This window comes from Syngnathus floridae, chromosome 9 (assembly GCF_059516105.1).
Source record: "Syngnathus floridae isolate MCC-2025c chromosome 9, RoL_Sflo_1.0, whole genome shotgun sequence".
Taxonomy (NCBI): Eukaryota; Metazoa; Chordata; class Actinopteri; order Syngnathiformes; family Syngnathidae; genus Syngnathus; species Syngnathus floridae.
The window spans coordinates 2,321,778-2,344,801 of record NC_142421.1 but is presented as its reverse complement, the minus strand read 5'-3'; the positions used below and the strand labels follow the sequence as shown (position 1 = coordinate 2,344,801).

General features: G+C 42.2%; 2 protein-coding genes across 10 annotated transcripts in view; one reads left to right on the top strand and one right to left on the bottom strand.

Moving 5' to 3' along the window:
* Positions 1-478: 478 nt before the first annotated feature.
* Positions 479-23,024, bottom strand: part of arhgef33 (Rho guanine nucleotide exchange factor 33) — a 46,536-nt gene continuing 23,990 nt past the window's right edge. Inside the window, exons 1-22 of one of the 8 annotated variants that reach the window (XM_088384151.1) lie at positions 17,835-22,085; positions 17,336-17,500; positions 17,142-17,252; positions 8,529-8,682; positions 8,182-8,272; positions 7,414-7,522; positions 6,421-6,467; positions 5,753-5,917; positions 5,379-5,491; positions 5,172-5,308; positions 5,017-5,109; positions 4,499-4,625; positions 4,188-4,320; positions 3,960-4,067; positions 2,585-2,677; positions 2,356-2,504; positions 2,196-2,270; positions 1,807-1,988; positions 1,298-1,722; positions 1,070-1,228; positions 881-1,002; positions 481-807 (exon numbers count right to left, since the gene is read on the bottom strand). In XM_088384151.1, the coding sequence (XP_088240277.1) occupies positions 726-807; positions 881-1,002; positions 1,070-1,228; positions 1,298-1,722; positions 1,807-1,988; positions 2,196-2,270; positions 2,356-2,504; positions 2,585-2,677; positions 3,960-4,067; positions 4,188-4,320; positions 4,499-4,625; positions 5,017-5,109; positions 5,172-5,308; positions 5,379-5,491; positions 5,753-5,917; positions 6,421-6,467; positions 7,414-7,474 (2,271 nt within the window). In that variant the 5' untranslated portion in view covers positions 7,475-7,522; positions 8,182-8,272; positions 8,529-8,682; ... (1 more) ...; positions 17,336-17,500; positions 17,835-22,085 and the 3' untranslated portion in view covers positions 481-725. Of the gene's footprint in view, positions 808-880; positions 1,003-1,069; positions 1,229-1,297; positions 1,723-1,806; positions 1,989-2,195; positions 2,271-2,355; positions 2,505-2,584; positions 2,678-3,959; positions 4,068-4,187; positions 4,321-4,498; positions 4,626-5,016; positions 5,110-5,171; positions 5,309-5,378; positions 5,492-5,752; positions 5,918-6,420; positions 6,468-7,413; positions 7,523-8,181; positions 8,273-8,528; positions 8,683-10,912; positions 17,253-17,335; positions 17,501-17,582; positions 22,759-23,024 lie in introns of those variants that run through there. The other 7 variants (XM_088384150.1, XM_088384152.1, XM_088384155.1 and 4 more) reach the window with 7 other exon arrangements.
* bcl2l11 (BCL2 like 11) lies at positions 10,157-21,840 on the top strand. Of its 2 annotated transcripts, none has more exons than XM_088384156.1 (5): positions 10,157-10,296; positions 11,601-12,022; positions 14,271-14,389; positions 19,184-19,340; positions 19,421-21,840. In XM_088384156.1, exons 1-5 carry the CDS (start codon positions 10,289-10,291, stop codon positions 19,444-19,446), a joined length of 732 nt encoding a protein of 243 aa, XP_088240282.1. In that variant the 5' UTR covers positions 10,157-10,288; the 3' UTR covers positions 19,447-21,840. The 2 variants fall into 2 exon arrangements, with proteins under 2 accessions (XP_088240282.1, XP_088240283.1); XM_088384157.1 differs by having other exon boundaries at positions 10,165-10,296; positions 11,604-12,022.

The following is a 23,024-nucleotide window of genomic DNA, read 5'->3' as shown; positions in this document are numbered from 1 at the left end:
GAGGTTAGGGTGAGTGAACCGATTCTAAAGAGTCAGTTCACTTGAGAACTGGAATGCACATCACTAGTACAAAACAGTGCAGACGACCATCAGCTGCCAGGTCGAAATAGTCGACTGGTGAGTGACACGGGCTCTTGTTCGGGAAGAGCTTGGTTCAAATCCAGTCGTGAGACCGTACCCAAATGTGCTTTTACGGTGCAATTAACCCTTTATTTATTTATTCTTTTTTTTTTTTTTTTACCTCGTGGAGTGTACCTATTAAAATGTCCATGAGGTGTACCTACACATATTGTCATATAAAGCAGTAAACCAAATGTCAGATTTTTGTTTTCATGCCCCCAAAATTAAAACAAGGAATAAAACACCAGACAATATGTATATATATATGTGATTTACATTGTTATATGAGTTGGTGTTCAATATTTTATTCCTTAGTCTAAAACCTTTTTTCAAAAATTGTCACTTTCATTTGCAAAAGAAATACAATTTAAAGTATATTTTGTATTTATTTTATTCAATTATTCTACTCTCCATACATATACAGGAATAGAACTTTACGTCTTTTGTTGTCATATAACTGATTTTAATATGGAAGCTGGTGTAACACTTAACAGATTTTGGTTGGTGGTGTGCCTCGACATTTTTCCCAATGAAAAGGTGTGCCGTGAATGAAAAAAGGTTGGGAAACACTGGTGTATAACATTCTGCTTTCCTTCAACACAGGTTCACACTGCAGTGCCTCGAACATCCACTTGTTGATTTTCTTGCCCTTTCTCCGCCGCTTTCTTCTTATCGTCGTCACCGCCCCTACGAGAAAGCAACGGTTTCATAAAGCAATAATCGACTGCCCTCCTAAAACAGACGGTATCATTCTTCTTACTTCTTCTTGAAGAGTTTCTTGAAGGAGCTCCTAAAGCCTCCCTTGTCTTGCTTGCGGCTTCGCTCGCTGAGGGGCGTGTGATGGTGATTTTCCTCATCCGCCCACGGCGGCATGGCGGGGACCTGACAAGGGTGAGCCTTTTAGTTCATAAAGTAAAGTGCCCGTCAAATACATTCTAATGTTGAGCACCCCATGAAGGTCGTCACTGGGCTTCTCGCAGTCCTTCTTGCTCACCGGCGAGCTGTGGATCTTACGAGACGGCGTGCCGCACCCTCTGCTGCCCTGCCGTTCCAGTTTGGCGTGGCCACTCTCCGTCACCGTGCTGTCCATCTGCAGTCCGTTCAGTGACTGCAAAAATGGCAAAAGCGTCAAAAGAGCCGCAAAGAATCTCACAACTTGAGTACCGTGTGAGCTCACCTTGCTTTTTTGACGCTGGCTGGCCTGAAGGGGGCGTTGATAAGCGTGGTGCATCAGCACAGCTTCGTCCGGGGAGCCGCACACTCGGTTTGGTTTGTTGTACCCGTTGCCGAAGAAATCTCGGTTTGTTGGCACGTGGCGCGATGGAGTTATGGGACTTTTGGGACACTTGACGAAGGCGATGTCGATGGACGAGTCGGACGAGGGCGTAGAGCTGCGGTCGAACGCGGACGCGTCGTGGAGGGAGTTACTTTCCTCCTCGTAGAGACACTCCATCCCAGGAGGGTCTGGAGGGAGAAGGAACTCCTCCAAGGCATCGGCCAAAGCCGAGCCTGGCTGGACCTGCCGGAATTCTGAAGGTCTGGCAGGTACGCGATGCTGGCCAGAGCGCTCGGATGCTTCTGTTTCTGGAATGCTGCCCAAACCTGCAAGCCAAAAGATGCTCATCGTTCAAATTTGTATTTATTTATTCATTTTTGGGCCCTAACAAGAACTTGTGTGAATATCACCTGTGGCTTTGTGTTTGCGAGAGTCCACGTCAGGGCTGTAGAACTGCAGCTGAGGCCCCCACTCGGGATCATAACAGTTAACTTCAGGCTCCTGCACACGATCCCGCTCGTGGAAGCGATGGCTGGACTGGATCTGCTCCAGAAGACGTTGCTTGCTGTGTTTGGCCTGATTAGCGTGCTCCCTGTCCATGAAAAGCCCCCCAAAAAAGCAAATCAGGATCATTTGGGGTTGATTTGTATGCTATTATTGATTTGATATGTAATTATTCCAGTACTCCACTGTCAGTCGAAGTTTCCAAAATACTAGTCTGCGATTTCTAGAACTGCTTCCCCTTGATTTGTTTTTTTCCGCCATCTATTGGCCTGAAAGTGAAATACTGTAGCCGTACTTGCTATGAGGGTAAGGAGATCCTTGAAGGCCGCCTTCCATGTTCCTCAGAAGCTGCTTCATGGACGACCTGCTACTAGTAGACACGCACGCACGTTGACTGTATTTCCCTATGTTGTGTTTAAGGATGAATGCTGTTTTGTTTTTGTTGTCGTGCTGACCTCTTGACCTCCAGGCGGCTGTGCATCAGGAGTTCCTGGTTACGCTGGAGGAGGTGCTGATGCTGGCTGTTGAAGTTGCGGAACTGCTGGATACACACTTGTAGCAAATAGTAGTCTGGGTGCGAGGCCTCCGTCTGCCTCAGCAAAGCCTAAACACACACGTGACACACTTGATGATGGATGGAATTAAGGACAAAAATGTTGTAGTTTTTTTTTTTTTTTTGGTCACCTGCAGCAAAAGCAAGTATTCCGGAATTCTCTGCACCGGTTGGAGGAGCAACGTGTGCAGTGAGGGTCTGGACTCGTCTCCCATGATGTCATTCTTGAAAACATTGAGACAACCAATCAGAGCAAGAAAGAGGTGTGGTTCATGTTGACCAATCAGAAAAAAATAGGTCAAACTGCAATCAAGTGTCACCCATTCTTATGCCCACTGAAACACCACTTCTTTTATGCACGAAAGTCTTTGGTCATTTTCACGTTCCGCTGGAGCTAAAACTTTTCACGCAGGTGCACTTAACGAGGGAATCACACGGACACTCCATTAGGTACACCGCCATTTTCAAGTGTACCTAATAACAGGCCGCTTTATTAGGGAAATATCATGGTCAAAGGTCACAGGTGTCAAGCTCTAGTCCTCGGGGCCGCGTTCCAACATGTTTTCCAAGTGACCCTCGTTAAGTGCAGGTGCGTGAAAAGTTTTAGCTCCTTCAGAACGTGAAAGAAGCTAAAACTTTTCACGCACCTGCACTTAACGAGGGAGTCACACCCACCCTCACCCCCACTTTCTGATTGGCTGTTTGATGTGTGACGTCACTTGGACACTCCATTAGGTACACCGCCATTTTCAAGTGTACCTAATAACAGGCCATTTTATTAGGGAAATATCATGGTCAAAGGTCACAGGTGTCAAGCTCTAGTCCTCGGTGCCGCATTCCAATAGGTTTTCCAAGTTACCCTCATTAAACACACCTGCGTGAAAAGATTTTGTTCAATTTCACGTTCTGCAGGAGCTAAAACTTTCCAATCTTAAAAGTACATTCAAATTTATGTTCTCACCTGGGCTCGAACCAAGCCCTTTCCGAGGATGAGCCCATGTCACAAACCAGTCGGCTATTTCGACCTGGAAGCCCCTGGCCGTCTGTACTTATTTGTACTGGTGATGTGCATTCCAGTTTGAGGTGAACTGAATCTTTAGAATCAGTTCACTCAAAAGAATCATTCACCGAATTGTTCCCTTCACTTTCTCTCAGATTTCATGTGCTTTATTGAGTGTTGTTATGTGTGAAGACTGCTAATGTGAGATTTCAATTAAAATAGTTCCAATTAAATAATGAATACACGAGAGCAGCGTTCCCCAACCGTGACGTCAGTGCCTCCCCAGTCATGAACCTCACCGTACGTCACTGGTATGTATGTCTGTATGTATGTATGTATGTATGTATGTATGTATGTATGTATGTATGTATGTATTTATTAATTTATTAATTTATTAATTTATTAATTTATTAATTTATTTATTATTATTATTTTTTAATTTATTTTTTATTTATTTATTTTTATTTTTTATTTTTTATTTTATTTAATCAAAAATGGTCTTTTACCTCCAGGAAGGCGGACGATTTGACAGCATTGGAAGCCAGCATGGTGACCACGGCCAGACAATCGGGCAGCTCCTTCAGATAGGAAACGTACAAATCCAGGAAATCACTCTGGGGGGAAAAAACAGTAAAGTCATGGATTGTGATTGATTTGACATATTTGCCAAGCGTTGGACCTCCACGCATTCACAATCATTTGGCACTAATGCTTATAAATGATTGTGAGGGCACCTCTTTACTGGTGAGCCTCATGAAGATATCTCCCATGATGCCTTGCCACTGGCACCTGAGGACGCGGTCCTGCAGGGCGTGCAGCAGGTCCAAGTGCTGCTGGATCAGGAACCTCAAAGAGCTGGGAAACGGCCTGGGAAGACGTGACATCATCAATTTAGGGGATTTTGGTTGTGTAAACTCGTGCATGGAGGCTTAACAGCCATGACATTAAGAAGCTGGAGGAAGTTATTAGATTTTTTCGTTTCCTGCCTTCTAATTCCTGTAAATGTAGATCACGGGTGAGCGCGTAGGTGTGTGGATCTTCTCACCGTTTGTCCTTTGCTGCGAGCGCTTCCGAGCCGTTGAAAGAGATGTTTGCCTTCAGCAGCAGAGACAAGTGGGACACGTAGATCCTCTCCGACTCCAGAAGCTCCAAGGCGGCTTTCTGTCTCATACCTGCAAGAAATATTAGTCTGATTTTTAAAGCTTTTATTTTGGTTAATGTTTTCTGATTCGGTCTTTGCTCTCACATTAAAAGTTCAATTTGGCTTATTTTATTTAGCTCTTATCGATGTAATTGTATTTCATTTATTGTATTTATTAATATTATCTCGTGTTTTCATTGCCTTTTATTTTTATCCTTTATTTAATTTATTTGTGGTATTCTTGTATAATGGAGACATTAAAAAAATAATTAAAACGTATTTTTATTTGATTATTGTTATTACTTGACGTTTTCTTTTTTTTAATCTTTGATCACTCTACAGCACTTTCTGATAATGAAATTTGATTTTGAGTCGTGGGTCAATGAAAACATGACAGAATCGATCAAGCCGTGTTTTCTTACTGTTTTCAGTTTCTGTGTCCTCTCTACCATTCCTGGCATCCCCCCACGCCGGATTTCTGGACAAACCACATCTCTGCTGCTCCAAAACAGATGCTACAACACATGTTATCGAATTTAATTCAAGCCTTTCCATGATGCACCATTTTTTTACTCACTCTGTAAAGACGTGACGCTCCTCTGCGACTGCGGCGAGTCGCCAAAGTACCGCTTGGAGATGCTGAGCTCCGATTGGCCAGGTGAACAGATGCGCTCGTCCTCGGATGCGCTCAACACATCCGACTTGGAACTCTTTCTGCATTTTGGACCAATCACAAGTCTGTATGTGTGTGTCTTGCCTTTCTTATAGCGTTACACTTCGCTACCTTTGTGGGACGTTGATGGGGGCGTCTGGCTGGAGCTGTTCTAGCTGCTTGATCATCTCCTGTTGTCTGTTGGATACGTGCTGGATGTGGAAGAACGCAGTGCTCAGCTCCTCCTGCAATCAGAAACAACAAGGACTTGAGATGTGTCCTGGGTAGAAGTTTGAGACAGGATTGGAAGGAGAACCAAAGTTGGAGCTTGCTTGCTTTTCATGTCTAAGCCCTGCTGCCTTCTTGTCTAATCTATTACATTACCCCGCTGCTTCCATTGAGTCAGATGTTCCTCATTAAGCTACTGATGCTTTTCTATCTCCATCCAGAATACACTCATTGTGTGTATTGAGTCAGCGAGGTCTACTTGATGGTGTGTCCAGCACCTTGAAAGTGTTGAGTGAGTTCTTGAGGCCCATAATCTTATCATCCACGTCGGTCTGGTGAGCCTGCAGGCTTCCCTCTAATCGCCGGTCCTTGTGGCGCAGCTCGCACAGCTCCGCCACGGAAATACGAAGCCCTTCGCGCAGCTCTGCCACCAGGCCCTGCAGCTGTGTGGTTAAAATGATTGTTTATTTCTCCTCATTTCAAAAGGGATTGAAGATTCTGTAAAATGAATTTGTTTCTTAATACATAAAACATGTTGGAAGTGAAGACGTAGAAAGAGAAGGTGCGTTTTATAGTGCCTCGTTGTTGGCCGTGGGTGCACGTAGAGGAAAAGACAAAGTAAGTAAAGGATTTTTGAAATTTACAAGACCATGATTTTCACTTGACAAGGACTTAAAAGCATCTAGTATGGTCCAAGACTAATATTTGCGCTTTCAGGTACAGTTGACAAACTGATAGCATCAAGGGGAAAAGACGAACACATGCTTTCCGCCTGATGCCTTTCACATGACCCGTACCAGCGATGGAAAGATGGAGGAAACAAAGAGCCAGAGAAAGAGATGAATGTCTTGTTCTGACTCTCTTATTCAATCCTGAGCTAAACTATTAGCGGAGCTTGCGTATGGAACTGATGTGTTGTGCATGTGAACAATAGAGATCTTCTCACCTGAGCTACCTCCATGTTAGCGTCCTGCAAATTTGTATCTTCTTCATCTGAACAACAAAATAAAACATATTGTTCCAACACCGCTCACAACAGAAAATACAAAAATGTTTGTATTAGCCACAAAGTGGCAGCAAAGCATTTCTTTCCTATTAGACATAGCTATGTCCTGACTACCTGAAGCTCCTCTACTCACTTCAATATTGGTCCATGGCAAGAAGATGCCACCAAAATGAATATTTTAATGCAGTGACACTGACCTCAAGTCAACTTTTAGGAGATGGTGAACAGTTCTTCAAAAAAGTTTTTTTATCTGAACACTAAACACAATGTTAAGCTCTAAAGACTGGCTAAGGAGGCTAGCATCGATTTTGTCGTTGTGGTCACTGGGTCATTTACGGTAGTTGTGAAACTGTTCTTCGTTTGTGTGTGCATGACTGTATAACACTCAGAAGGACACACTCAGCACTGACAACAACCACACGGCCAGCCTAGCCTGAAGGCACAACAATGCTAACTACACTGTCATGTGAACAGACGCACGGACACAGCGGGCGGGCTGCTAAAAGGCTGCGAAGAGGTCATTACAACTTTTGGACGGTCGTGCAATTTACAAAAGTGTTATTGAAATATATACCATGCATTGATTATTTCAGTTATTATTAATTTAATTCTGATTGAATTATAATTGTTCATCGGTGTGAGACATTGTTGATCCGACAATTTCGTGAAGGCACTTTTTTTGTTTGTTGTTTTTTCTTGTACTTCTGCTTTGAACTGTACTTCTGCTTCAGACTCAGCTCTTCTTTTGGCTTATTAGTGCGTCACTAATATTAGTCATTCATATAACACACTTCTGTGCCACTCATCTTTTGGCTTGTTTGCACATCACTAATATTAGTCATTCATATGACAGAGTGCACGGCCTTTTTATGCTTTACTGTTCTGAGCAAAATAAAAAAAAAAATACCCCCCCCCCAAAAAAAAAGTTCATACCTTTTTTGCGTGGTGACATATCTTCTGTGTGATCCTGAGCGTCTCGTGAACTATCGTCCATGTTTTAATCCTTGCGGAGAAGTCCAGTTGTTGCTTGTGCTAACGCCTCCTGTGAAGAACACGAAGAAGAATAAAATGATGATTAAGTTAAGGCCCCACGTTAGCGTCCCTCCCCTGCAAACAGCATGTGAGTCCTGTGATTTGTCTTGTGCACACAAAGAGATCCTTGTTTGTGCAGAAGCAGCGCAGACAGACGTCAGAGCATCACACTGTACACCAAATTGCAAATAAATCAGACGTCACAAAAGTGCACAAACTCTTGCTCCATCAATCGAGTCACTAAGAAATTGCTAATGCCAAAATGTTGCTTCACTGATTTTGCTTTGACCTCTGGGCTGCACTAATTGACCTGAACCTCTAAAGGTTAGGAGGTTATGGTGAGGACTGTAGGTTTAGTCATTGACTTTTATTGGAAAATCACCATATAGTAAGGCTTTTTAAAAAAAAAAAAAGGATGGTAAGGGTTTTTTCTGTTCTTTCCTTTCTCACGTGGATAATCGCTCCTTTCTGCCCTCCCATTCTATAATCCTTTTTCTGCTTTCGTTCACTCATTTAAAGACCTCTGTTGGTCAGTATGGTGTACTACATCTTTGACACAGTATGTGTTGAGGAAAGATCAGTCGGCTTCCCCAATTGTATAAAAAAAATGAATGCGTGAAAAAAAATTCATTTGCAATCTAAAAATAAAACTGAATTGAAGACACTCACACGTGCAGTGTGTTTGGCTCCACACCACATCTGCACGCCTTTGCTACACAGCTGCAAACAGTCTGTGTGGCACATGCACGCACATGAACACCTGGAATGGGAGGAAAAGCAACAATGTCAGCTTCCTCTGCATAACCTTACAGTGAATAGTTGAATATTTTGCATGGTCGAGAGGGAGAGAGAAAAATAAATTGTTATTCTTAATCATAAATTAACAGTATGTGCCAAACACTTTTTGCCAAATGTTTATTACATTTTAACGTTGCTTAAATGCACAATTAATTTGTCTATATTTCATGAAATTAAAAAATAAAGTCAATAAAGTAAACGTTATTTTGCACAATTACATTTTGTCTGCATCTTTTGTATTGTGGCTAACCCACAGCACCTGTCTCCCCTTTGCCTCCTTTATCGGAATATCTGCATCCTGCTGCCAAAATATCACCCTGTTGCATGCGTGTGCGTCGAAATGTGCAGTCAAAGGAAACCTGAGCACAAAAACTTGCAATTCAAAGTATGGGGAGAGGAAAAATTGGTGAGAAAATGTCATGTGTGTCTTCCGCTGTTGTTTAATCATAAGATGAGTGAGAACAATTGTTCCAGCAAATCTTCAACACATGCTGGAGAGAGCACAAAACCACTCAAACACACATTTAGCACGTACTTTACTGCATGCTTGTAAATTAAAATCAAAGTGACATGCGTCGCAAGAATAAAAATAACTGAGTAGTGTTAACCAATTATATTGAAACTCAGACAGACTTGCCATTATTTAAAGTGACTCTAAAAAGTCCCAACTAAAGTTTAAATGTTCTAATACGCTCCGGCAAAACAACAAGACATTCATCCAAATTAGATTTTTTAGAAAAGTATAAAAAAAAAAATGTTCAGGGCTGCAGAGATTTCTGGCAAGTACTGGTTGTTTAGTAAACAAGACAACAATCTTCTTAATTTGTTTGGGCTATGAGAATTTTTTTTTTAAACATAGTTTATAACCAGGTGAGCTTTTAGCGAAAAGCAAAACACGCCAGATAACGCTTACTCGAGAATCTCAGCTTTATTTATTTTGATATGTGAACTGACTCCCATCGAACATGAGTTTGAATGTGATTAAATAATTTGGAACAGCCACATTGCCAGTTCTTTGGGTTCGTCTTGTCAAACAAGATTAAATTCTGGTCTGGGGGCCAAGTGACTCGAGGACATGTGGAATTGAACCCACATCTTATGAAAAGGAGTGGCAGATGAGATCACCAAATAAAAGAACATTAGAGCACATATGAATATGGGGAAGTTGGTTTATCTTGGTTTCGCATATAAGTGACGAGGGAATGACCTCCCTGATGACAATTTTTTCAGATGATGCGGGGGAGAGAAGGTCGGAAGTGAATAAGGGGGTGGCTTTGAGTCTGGCCAAAAAAGGACATGATAAAATCAACAAATATGGGCATAGGAAGTGTGGTTTTGAGTGGGAGTCAATTTGGCAGGGTGAAGCTGTGAAAATAAGTTTGTTGGAAAACACCCTACTACCCCATCAGAGGTCTTCAGAGTCCAAAAAGTTGAAAATTCTAGTACTCAAAGAAAACTATTAATAAATAGAATACAGTCTGTGTTTGGCTCAGTGTCTTGTTTTCTGGGGCGAAAACCCTTTAAATTATTATTTTTGGAAAGTGACGATAAAAAAAATACATAATGAAGCTCATTTTATTTACAAGTTTTTTTAAAAATAAATAAATAAATAAGTAAATAAGTAAATAAATAATCATAGTAATGCAATTTGCAATTTTTTTTTGTTTTTTAATTGTAAATAGTTTTAGAAAAAAAAAGTTGAAGTGGAAAAGAAACAAACGTCTACGAGCTGCCTGACTGCACTTGCCCTGCCAGGGGGCGACAGAGTAACGATTATCCATCTAGTCTAGTCAAGTCTGACTTGACTTGACTAGTCCCGCCCACCAGGGTAAAAAGGGGTGCGCAACTCCGCGACCCCTTCAGAGAAGAGTAGACGGCCAGCTAGAGAGGATCTAAAAGAAAATCGGACGAAAACCTAGCTCACAGAAAAGACACGCTACCGGACTTTGTTTTATACACATCATGTGCCACTACTGACATGCACAGGTAAGTCGAAACCGCGTGTGTACGTGCTTATTTTCGCATTTATTGACTTTTGTAATTTTCACAATATCACGATTGCCTCGGGGCTCGCCGGTGTGAGTCAGCTGTCACGCCGTGTCGAGACGAGACAACGCATTTGCAAACACAATTGCTCATTGCGGACTTTTTTAATAGTTACATTTATTCTTTATTAAGCGCAATTTTAATATATTAGTTCCCGTTCCAAAGCGTTTATAGAGGTTTTACTGTTTTTTAAGCGCCCCTATTAAATGGTGCGCACAAATTACGCACGAAATGTATTTAAAACGCTATAATTGCGCAAAACAACAAGTTTGTTCTAACGAGCGTTTAAAATTGCCTTGAGTTCACGGGGTTCGCCCCCCCCCCTCGATTATTTCTTTCGCGGTATGACGCCATTGGTCGGAGTAGACTGGTTGACCTGCATTGTTTTCGGAATGGTAAGGATGATAATAATATAAACAAAAAGAGTTAAAAGGCGGACGCCGGTTGTCGTGCGTTTTCCTGGTAGAAGAGATGCCGGTGCACGGAGTTGCCTGCTGATGGCGCGCACGCCTTGCGCGCAAACCAGACCGCGGGCGCGCTATAATAAAAAAAAGACTTGTTAAAAAAATGATTTAATGTTGACACATGATTGGACAAAGTCATGTCTGCACATTGTTATCATTCCGCTGTCTGTGTTTAATTGGCGCAAGGTTGGCTCTAGTGCGCAAAGTCCAACAGGAACACAGTCGCATTAAAATGTGCGTGGATTGTGTTGGCACCCGGGAGAGAGTCATTGTGGGGCTGCTCGCCGAGGAAGCCGCTTCAGTCTGGACAAACAGGAAGAGCCCCCACCCCCACACACAGCCTAATATAGAAATATATTTCAAAATGTAATTTAGTCATCAACGCGTAAATCCGTTCAATTATCGACCGATAGAGTCAACGTGTTCCGATGTGGTGGTTGAGGGTACATAAAAAGACAAAGTGTCTGCTGTCAAAAAAAGCTTTTGTTTTTCCTTCCCCGGACAGAGTTGACGTGTGACGCAGTTTGCTTCCTTTTAACACGCGAGGCTCGATAAAGTTCCACACGGGCCAAAAGAAAAGTGGTTTAAAACTTGCACGAGCGCCGCTTTGAACGCGTAAAATCTGCAGGGCAACTTGTAATACGGCCAATATCCATTCGGCGGTCAAAGGTAATCCGATCGCAGGCGAAAAAACACACCGCAAACGGGGGAAGAAGGGACGAAGCCGCCGTCGAATGATTCTGGCGGCGCAAATTGACGGTGCTGTTGCGTTCACCCCAGCAGATCCCATGGAACCGCAGTGACCACAGAAGCGAGCGCAGGACGTCCGCGGCCGCAGCCGAGCGAGAGCCGCAAAGAGCAACCCGGCTCCGGCGTCTGCTGGCAAGACACCGAAGCAGGCGATTTAGGAATAGCACCCGCAGCGGGCGCACTGCGCTCGCCGTCCCGCCGCCGGAGCAACATCTCCCCCCTCCTCTCCCCGGAGCGCCGAGGCGTGTTTGAAACCAGAACCATCTTTCACTTTCCGTACCGGCGATCGTCCAGCGGATACTTCTCCTGCGAGGGAGAATCTCTGCCGAGCTCGCCGCTCTCGACGCGCGTCTCCGCCTTCACTCAGACGCCCAGCCCCTCTGCCCAGGCGCTGGAGCACGCCCTGGTGCGCGTCGCTGAGGAGGCGCGTTACCGGAGGGGGACGCTGCAGGGTGAGTGCATGCGCACACGCACGGACACCAAAATCGTGCGTGGTCACGTGAGCAGACTGTGTGCAAACAATCCCTTGTGCAGCTGTAGCTTAGAAAGTTCATGTCACATACTGAAGGTCATCAGTCTGAGGCCACTGGAAAAAAATAGCTCGTGCATGATCCCATAAGTGATTGAAGCGTATTTACTCGTGCAGAAGCAGCTGGCGCATTCGGTGATATTTAACTACAGTGTGCATGTCAAAGTGAAACATGAAACTACAACATGAGTCACAACAGATTCCTCTCACTCGCTAAAAGATGTCAAATCATCAATTTACGGCACCAACAAAGAACAGGGAGAGTTGACAGGAACCAGCCAAACCTACACTAGAGAGAAACAAAGCAAAACAAGTATCATGACGCAAGAGCCCAAAGATATCATACCAAAACAACATCAAGTAGTCAACATGGTTTACTGTCAAATGACTCCATTTAAAATAACAAACATTCTTAATCTTATTTTTCCTGGTATGTTTGCAAAGTCACTCGTTACTAGGCAAAATATGACGAAATAGGTTCTTTCTGTACCTAAGGAAAACGTCTGTAATCTTGTAAACAGGGTTAAGTCACTCGGTTTTATTGCTTTATACTTGTATCAGTGTGAGCTCTCTTATCTTTCCAAAATGAGACATCATTTTCTTTCCAGAGCAAAATTTCATTTATGATGTCTCCGTCTGGGATGCAATACAAAAGGCGCTTTCAGGATCTTTATTATTAGCTTTCTCTTCACTTAGTCTTAAAATATCATCACCTCCAGCCACAGGACACCAAAGTGCTCTTTTAACATTATGTACGCTTTGATTTGTCAGCTACTTTTAGCCACGGCAATGTTCTGACGCTTGTTTTGGTAACAAACGGGCCGCATCGTGGGACGAAATAGGCAGGAACGACCAGCGCTAATCCTTTACCCTCGCAGTGTTTGCTCTGACACAAACAACAATAAACTCACACTGCACATTCTATTCTATATAGTATGTCCTCAAATATTTTGGTGACCTCATTTAGCCTTGCAGAATGGGAAACATATTAGATAATAGGAAATATTGTGTTAGAGTTCTTTCTGTCCGCCAATAATTTGGTTAGGTAGTTAGAGGAATAGAAATAGGCAATATTGCCACCTAGAGGGCTGGAGTAGAACAGTAATGACCACAACATAGCAATATTTATAACCACCTAAAATGAATGACAGTTCTTTGCATTTTCTTGTCTTAAATATTTTTTACAATCATATAGATACTTTTCTGATGCTGAACTAGGTGGGAGGAATCTGGCACAATACTGACCCCTAAAGGGTTGGAGTGGAACAATAAAGACAGGAACTTACGATTCAGATACTGTACATTCTGCCACCTAGAGGACTGGAGGGGAACAATACAGCCCAACATAGTATGATTATTGGAACATTTTTGACAATCCAAAATGGGAGTTTTGTTATCTAACTTTATCAACAACACTCACCGGGTTGCTTCGCTGGTAACTTACAATTTTTTGAAAATGTAAAACAAACCCAAGCGAGATTTATTTGTTTCGTCTCTATTCCATTTTACAGTCCAAAATTTGCTGCTATTCTCAGAATTGAGGAATTTACTACCCCTCATCAGTGTTGTTTGGCCCTGACAGAGGTCTGCTAAACCGTTAATAGGTTTTTCTATCTATCAAAATGATTCAGGTTCAGAGTCAAAATCTCAGCATTTCTTTCTTTTTCTTCCACTCTTTTATCAGTACAGGACAGACGTCTGGAGTCTAAACATGGCTCATTAAGACCTCTGGGCTTTAGGATGCTTTATATTTGTGTGTGTGTGGCAGTCAAAACAGTCCTGCTCGTCTTTTGTTTGGCGCAGACATGGGTCATTCAGCGCTTTTTCATTCAGCAGCATCCATCTGATAGCACTAAACACACACACGCGCAGTAATTCGAGGGATGAGTCGATGGGTTGTCTCGGTCACAAAGCTCATCTGTGACCGGGTAAGGACCCGTTCGGGACTTCCAAAGGCGATGATTTCCTTCCAGCAAATCGCCTCTTCCCCTGCTTGTTTTGATTTACTGAGCTCCACTTCAATCGTGTAATTACTGACCGGGGCCCGTCCATCTTTCCGCACTTTTGATGAATGGCATCGATGGCGCGGGGCTAATTGGCCGAGCGATAATATTTAGCGAACGCATTTCTGATCGCATTAGGGGTGAAGTGTTTTGTTTTTTTGCTTGCAGGAAGTTCTGCCTGGCGTCCGAGCGCCAGGCTCGGACCAGTAGCTGGGGACATGCAGGCCGTGGAGGTCGGACAAGAGCTTCGACACATCGGAGATGACTACAACGACTACATAATGAGGGTCAGGGTTAATCCACATTAATGAGTCTATTTACATCTGCCTTCTTAGAACAGTGAACCCCGGTTTATTGCTGGAGATATTTTGATATCACAAAATGGGTGACTATCGTACAACATCATTTTAAATGGCAAAGCATCCTATTCTCCATTGTTACATTGTACAGTATATAAAAACACCAAACCATGTTTCTTCAAACAAAAGTCTGCTAGCTTAATGCTAACAAATAATGGACATCCCTATAAACCGGCTAACAGAAACTAGCATAGAAACTTCACTCTTGGTAAAACATTTTAAACAAACAAAAGATTGATCACTTCTTGCATGAAAGTCCACTAGCTTAATGCTAACACCTAGAGGAGCTAATGCAATTGAGCATAGTTGTTGTAAACTTGAAAACAACTGCTACTTTAACACAAATGGAGCAGCAGCACAAACAAACAGCATACTCCACAACCATGAATAAAATACAGTACTGCAACATTTCTTTAAAATTCCTAATTTTGACTTTGGATATTCCCTGCTTGATTGCAAAATGACATTTTCTTACTGTATTTAATTCCAGCAGAAGGTTACACATCATCTCCTCAAGGCTTAGCTTGTTTCAAACTTGATCTAAGGCAGAACAGCGGGTATATTACGCATGGCTCCCGTTTCGGTTTGGCATTATTTCTGCTCGTTGCATCATCACCACTTCTCTTCCTGGCGGCTTCGACTGCGTTTAATCTCATCACAGTGTTCCAAAGCTCCACTCAGGAGCCTCCTCGCATTGACTTTTTCGGAGCCGTTGCTCTAAAGCCCGTCATTAACACAGCTTAGTAACTCCCCCGTCTTTACTGTGAGTCAACGACTACATTTGCGGCGCCCGCCGGCCTTTGAGAATTGCACATTAAAGTGGATTTTATTTAAGATTAAACACGGCATTTGGATGCGTTCAGATTGTTGACGACCCTGCTCGTGCTTGGCTAAGATTAAAAGGCCACAGAGGAAGCCGGCGGGAGGCTGGAGAAGACTGCGATAACGTGATAAGTAGCTGCTGTGACTCAACACTTATTCACATGACTGGGGAAGTTAGAAGGAGAAGAAGGTGCACGCATGTGTGTGTGCGTGCATCTTAATGGCCGTGAACTTGAGCAAAGAATTATTCCGAAAGTCTGTGCACGTGTTTTATTAGAACAATGAGCAGGGGCGAGAAAAAGAGGAAGCCGGCTGCTTGTTCCCCGTACTCGTGCCAGGTGTCACATGACTCAATTAAGGTCATCGTAATGCCTTCGCGTGTGGGCAAGGAGAGCCACATTATATCCCAAATTTTTTTCTTTTTAGTGTGTGTTGGGTTTATGGATTGTGTGTTTGTTTTCAGATGTCAGTAAACACTGTCTGGTGTGTGTGTGTGTCAGGGGCCGGTATCCGTGACAGTGTAGCTACATTATTGCTCAGCCTTGCGGTTAAAGGGCTCTCGCTGAGCAAAGGCACAAGGTCTAATTATCCTGCCAAAAGACACACACACACACACACACACTTGAACAGAGGCTATTACACACTGTGTCGTCTTTCAGTGGGAGTGCTTGCAGACAAAAATAACTCGGAGGACCAGTGCGCACCCGTCGGGTGTCAAAGACAAAAAGGGGGTTTTGAACCAAGTGTCTATTTTTGTATATATATATTTTTTATTCTAAATGGTTTAGCATGAATATAGAGCCCCTTGCAAGAATTTATCCCGAAACGGGAATTAAAAATGACAAATTATATATTACGCAAGATTGTGTAGAAAAACACATTTTGTCCCTTGCTGTCAACTGAAAATGACATCACATGCTCAGTGTGCAGTTAACAACCAATCACGGGTCTGTCACAACATTAAGAAAAAAAAAAAAAAGTAGCAATGTGCTTGCTACACATTTAATAGATTTTTTTGTTTGACTAGATTCTTATTAGTCATTTGGTTCGTGGTAATCCACAGAGGTTGAATTGAGGCTACCGGACACTTCTTGTTTGTAGAATTTGTCGTGCTTTCTTGTTTTGAAAACGTTCAACGATATGACTAAGGCAACTATGCTATTAGGCTAACAATAACAAAGCCTGAGCCAGTTTCTCTTTTCTGTGTGCGAGCGCGCGCGCCATTTAAGTGCAGCCTGAGCTATTTTTGGGAGGCCGCATAGTAAGTTGCGGCTAGAAAACAAAAATTACATGAGCTGTTTTGTAACGGCTAACTGCAATGTTTTTACCACACAGACACAGATCAATAACAACAGAAAGGAAAGTAGTAAAAAATAAAGCTAAAATCGACATTTTTAGAGGTCAATGTATGAGTTGGGGGGGGGGGGGGGGCATTCCACACCAGTTGGGTAACCAAAGTCACTCTTGTGTTTGGTTTATCGATCGATCCCTGCAGTTGCCCCGAGAACCCTGACGCAATAATTGATTGCATCCCTCCCCGAAGACACAACAAAACGCTTTTCAATTTGAACCTCCGTGCAATAAGAGCAACAGATGTTAGCCATCAGCAAAACCGCCGAATGATTGACACCTCTGTCACAATGACGGATTGTGTTACCTGGAGCGATCCAATAAAAAATTGGCTGGATTGCCGAGCAACTGTTTCCGATAGCGTTTATGGATCGTAAACGGTGTGCAACAAAACAATCATAATAACATTCACTGGTTCGACTTTGCATTCCCAAGATGAATAACAGATTTGCATATTTGGAGACTTTTATAATTCGGGTAAAATGTCGACGTCTGAATTAATTCTCACCTCTTATCTCGTCGTCATGAAAGGATGGACTAGTCTCTTGGGTGCCACATATTTGCAGTCGGGTCAAAGGGATGGTGTACAGGAAAAGCTGGAAAAGTCTCTTAGTCTAGCCTGTAAATGTACAACTCGGGTCACATGCTGAATTACAAGATGATATGATTCATAACCGGGGGAACCAGTCTTTCCCCACTCACCTGTTTCCTGTCCTGGCATGAGCGTGCTGTGTGGGCTTTGCTTGACTTCCCCCCCCCCCCCCCCCTCCTCTCTGGCTGGATCTCGTGCCACTCTTTGTTGGTGTTTTACGATCCATCAGGGCCAGGTTTCATCCGAAAGGCGTGAGGCCAACACAGGACGTCCTCCTGCCAAGGCAAATAAACTCCAATTTCCTACGCCAGTAAATAATACGTTTCAGTCAGACTGCTAGCGGTTCATCTTAGAGCATGTATTTAAGTAAGGCAGAACTCGAATATTGAGGTAAAAGAAAATCGTAACACAATACATGTGGCAGTCGGTTGTTGTGCTATTTACAATGACATCAGCACCAATGAAAAGAAATAGGTACATTTTTTGAAAATAAAATATAACACGCCACCTTATAAAATTACGTTTTTTTTATTTTAAAATTTAATTTAGTTTTTTCCCCCCCATGTTGGATATTTGTCAATGTCACCATCCGCATGGCTCTTGGCCCACCTCTCTCAAGTCCTGGTGGTGGTTTGTGGAGAGGATTTCCCTTCTGCTGTGTGAGCAATGAATGGCGATGTGGATGAGGGCCAAAGCGTGGGCTTGTTGACTGGAAGGATAAAGAGAAGAAAAAAGGTCAAGCCAAACCAAAACACCTGTTATGGTCACAACCAGTGCCAAGTGTGCTAAGGAAGCTAAGAGAGATGTGTGGTTACGTTCACCAGCGATCCGGTTTGTGGTGTGTTGAGGCGAAAGAATGTGGCTGGGTTTTCCACATTCTGTCAAGAGACGTACAAATTTTAGTGGAATAAAAACAAATTGCATTGATTAAAAAATAAATCACTGCTGCGTACTGGAAAAAAATGGATCCCCAAATATTTTAACTTGCCAAACAACTGACCAAAAACCTAAGAACAGTCCATTTTTTTGGTTGTTGGAGATTCTTTGGACTGCCTTGGAGTATATAGCGAGGCTTGTAAATACTAATATGCAGAATATGACACCTGGAGAAGAAGAATGTTGACCACTATACTTACCTGCTTGCTTCCTGTAGACGTAAACACAATAGAGCAGTTCACCTTGCCATTGGTTGGTACGCATCAGTTTAGCAACATGCTAAGTTAGCCACATTAAGCAACAATAATGTTGTGACCACATTTTTGGCATCAATTCTAAAAATTTAAAAAGTTGCTTAGTCAGCACAGTGATTTAGTTTACAGGAAAGCTAGGAAGCTAAAACTAGCTCTGGGTTTCGCCAAAATCCTCACTTACCAGCAGAAACAATAACTATGCTGAAATCACTGTTAGGTGTGATTAACGACTTTTACTAGCAACAATCATGTCATAAAATGAATATGTCTAGATTGTCAACAATAAATGAAGCTATCAACACCTATCTTGGGGCTAAGATGAGCATGATGGCTCTGGGAAAAACCCACAAAAACAAGCAAAAAGACCTTTTCTGTGTTAAAACAAACAAGCGTCTGTTGAAAAAGGACTCAAATGAGTAATTTGATGGTCCATAGCAACCATCTCCAAGGTAAACTTCATTCCTGCCATGAGGCTAACACAAAATTCCTCAGGGAGTGACATCATTGTGTGGGCTCTTCTATATTTGTATTTTGGACTTTTTTGGTGTTTTTATTTACAGAATTGCAATGCACTTATTCAAACTATTCCAACTTTAAACTATCGAGCTCATTCAGGATATCTTAGGAACTCTTCCCAGAAGTCTCACACTCTCCATGTCAACGATTCAGATTAATTTCAGGCATTTCAGTTTACCTTCATGTTATTAGCATTTATTTGTACACAAATCACATTCTCTAGTTTAACATGATTATTTTGTGTTTATCCAGGGAGCAGCACGTAGAGGGGCAGCAGCCCTTCAGAACCAGTTGCCGGTGCTGCACATTAACCAGGAACCCGCCTTCCTCCTCTGCATGGGCGTCCTGGTCCTCGTGTTCGTATGGTACTTTGGCGGAGACCCCAACGGCCAGCCGCACCACCCTCAGGGTTAGCTCACGGAGGGGGGCGAACAAAACCATAAACCCAGCAGACGTAGCATTCGACAAGTCTTCTTCTTACTATTTCAGGAAGTGGATACTTTGAGGAACTCTAAAAACGTCTGGAATTTCCACTTTTTCCCCTCTCGTCTCTGAGCCTTTGCCGTGAAACCAGAGTTGGGAATTTGCACTCCCATCCAGAACGCAAACAAACCCCTCAGCCCCGCCCCGGGAAGATGACGCCTGTGGAAATCCAAACGTGCCTTGTACATTCTCCTGCTAATTCCTTTTGGTTTACTTGTTTGAGATATTGTTGTTGAACAGAAAGGTAACAGAGTCAACTCTGCAGACACAGGGTTGTTAAATGTGTGGTCCATATTTGAATCTATCGCATCTCTTTCAAGGAGGCTTTCCCACTTTCCCAATTTCGAGGGAACAACACGCCAATGGAGTTAGCAAATCCAGTCTCCTGCCCTACAAAACTAGACCAACTTACAACATTTCCCAAACTTAACTCCTATAGGTGTCCTGATTTACCCAGATTTAAACTTTTAACATGCCGACAAAGTTGGCCCACCCCTTGGACACCCTAAAAAAAAATCAAAGATGCTAAAGCGTCTAATGTTTAGAACAAACAAGGTCTTCCCTGGTGTGTAAATATGAATCATAATCTTATCCACTATGCAAAACATTCATCTCGAATCTTGTGTAACCACGAGAGCCAAATCAAGCGACCACTTTCTGTCCCGTTTAGGGCCTAGACTGCTTTCTAGGACATCGCCTTCTCCGTTCACGGTTTCGGCATACGGTATCGTCATCATCATCTGTCAGACATCAGTCTCCATCCGTTCATTAGCAAGTCTGTGCTTGCCTGCCGTTTTTTCAAACACTCCCAGAAAATGACAGATTTCTGAGCAGCAAATGAACGGTTAGCTAATATGCCAGCTAGCATGCTACAAATACATAGATTTTTCACTAGAGTCAGTTGTCCAAATAAGATACATACTTGCCACTTCAAGTTACTGAAAGACTAAAACTTAGGAAAATAGAATTAAGCCTCTAAAGGAAAGTCCGGTAGCATATTGCTGACATCATGCTGTAGCGAGGCTAACTGAAACTAGCATAGATGTTACGGTATTACTTTGACAACTATTCTATCTTCACGCCATAGGAAATACATCTGCCGTTTTCAAGTATGTCAAGTAAAGCTAACAAAGCCCTTTTTTTTTTTTTTTGTCGAAACGTTACTCAAATCATTTCAAGTACTAAAAATAAATCTGATAATTAATACCGATGCTTAGTCATGGTTTCATAGCGGTTGCTGCACCTCCCACGCAGGGTTTTAAAACTCAGATGAGCATGTTGGTGCGGCATCCATGGAGGATATTTGCACAGTTGTGTCAACATGTATCGTGTCACAGTTTACATGACTTTGGCCCTGAACTTGGTAGCGTTGTTTCACGACATTGTGACCGGTACGACATTGGGTTAAGCGGCAAATGTTCACGGGAGCGAAAGAGTAGGACAAGACGAAATGAACTTAACTTGTTTTCAGTTTTTCAACCTCCACCGAGGGAGTCCAAATTCAAATCAGCGCACCTTCTCTGACCAGAATCATACATTACATAAGAACTGTTACCATGTCTTTCTTAAGAATCTCTCCCAAAAGACATTTTCGATGCAACTCTTCCAACTCCCTAGCAAACAATTGAAATATTTTTTAATTAGCGATTATGTCCCCCGAGCCAAACCTTGTCAGTCTGTAGTCGTGGGTTATTACTTTTTTTAAATGAAAAACTGAATTTTGTCACAACAATTCCAAGTTACTAGCAAATAAAGGACAGAATGCTTTTATGATTAATGAAGAGATTGTCTTTTTCTGAGCCACACCGTGAAAAACGTTACCTTCCAAGTTACAAGCAGACAATCCACACAATTTCAATTAAGCCATTATTATGCCCTACACTGAAGTACACCTGCTTCATCTAGTCATGCATTTAATCAAATATTTATTTTCATCGGTTTTCATCCAAAAACAACACACATAATTCTATGTGACCCACCCTCAGGCTGACCGACAACCCACCACATAAGCTTCACTCTTTCTAGACTGACGACATGTGGTGCCCTGTGAAAACTTAAGACCGCACGTCTTACTAACTATGGTCAGGTCTTACGGCAGGGAGCAAAAAGCACAGCGACCAATGAGCCGTCTTGTGTGTGACGTTCAGGTTTTTACGCAATTGGAACACAGTTGGAGTTTTTTTTTTGTATTTTGTTTTGCTTTCAAAGTGAACGACTGTATTGGAGATTTGAGACATTTCTTCAATGGGACTACAAATAACGAGGGGAACTAAGTAAGCGGGTGACTCTGAACGACCCAGTGCGACTGTAGCAGCAGCATGTGTCTTGTTATTATTTTATTGTAGGTCTCTTTATACTATGACACACTGAAGTAGTAATTGTATTGTCTAATTGCCTTTTGTAAATAAAATTTTTTCATCTTTCTACATGCTGTGTGGCTTATTGATACGACAAGCCCCTGTTAGTTAACGCTGGAATGTAAATATTTACACAAGTAGGAGTACGCAGGTATTTCTATTCAAACTCTGCAGTATTAAAAGTGCATTTTTATTATAAATCTACATTGATAAAAAAACCAAAGTACCAAAAAAAGTCCAAGAATAAATTCTTTGCAACAGTAATTAGTGATTTTTAAAAATAAATCAGCTCTAATAATAATAATAATTTGAAAGGGGGGGGGGGGGGAAATGCAAAGAAAATTGAGGAAATCAATGACATTCTATATTTTTTGGTTCAATAATGGAATTGCATTGTATCTTTTAAGATTGAGAAAATACTGAGTCTCCAAACTCTAAATTCCCACATGAACCTTTGTTCAGAACAAATGTTTTGTAGTAGCATGAATAAGCATTAAAAAAAACGGTCTCAAAATAAACCCAAAATTTCTTTTTGAAGCTTCTTTTATTTTTTTTGCAGTGTTACTTACATTGTAAAATTACAACATTGCACATCAACTGTCATCTCGAGATCAATCTGATTAATGTCCATAGATTGCTCTCTTCAAGACAGTCAAATTCAAAATCTGCTAAAATTTTTATTTATAGATTAACAGCCGAGGAAACTAAACTCATCCAAATGTCAAATTAACATGTGAAACTCGTTTTTTGTTTTTTTCTCTTCTTATTGTGTGTGAATGGGTGTGCAAGGCCACATGCTCATTTGCTGGAAAGTACAGTGCCTTCCACAATTTGGCAAAACCATAATCAGATCATGACACACTTGTTCATACACACCCAGACACACAAATCTTATAACGCACATACGTTTCTAAGTGCACACAAACACAACATACAGTGTCATATCAGTGCATGGTGTCATCGGGCGGTAAGGATTGCTCCATCCATCTGTGGAAAAAGGAGAAGCGAGCTGCTTCACTCAATCTGCCTCAATATTTCTCAGAACAATTGCTCAACTTTTTAATGCTGAGAATGATCATAATGCCACCTGGCTTCTCTTATACTGTAAATGCAAACGTTGAATTGAAAGAGGAAGAATTGGGTGATGCATCATTGAAGTTAAAATTGAGTGTTTCGTTTTTACGTTTCGTCAAAATTGGTGCGAGGAGGTGTGGAGGATGGAATCTACCCTCAACTAAATTAACGGAATATTG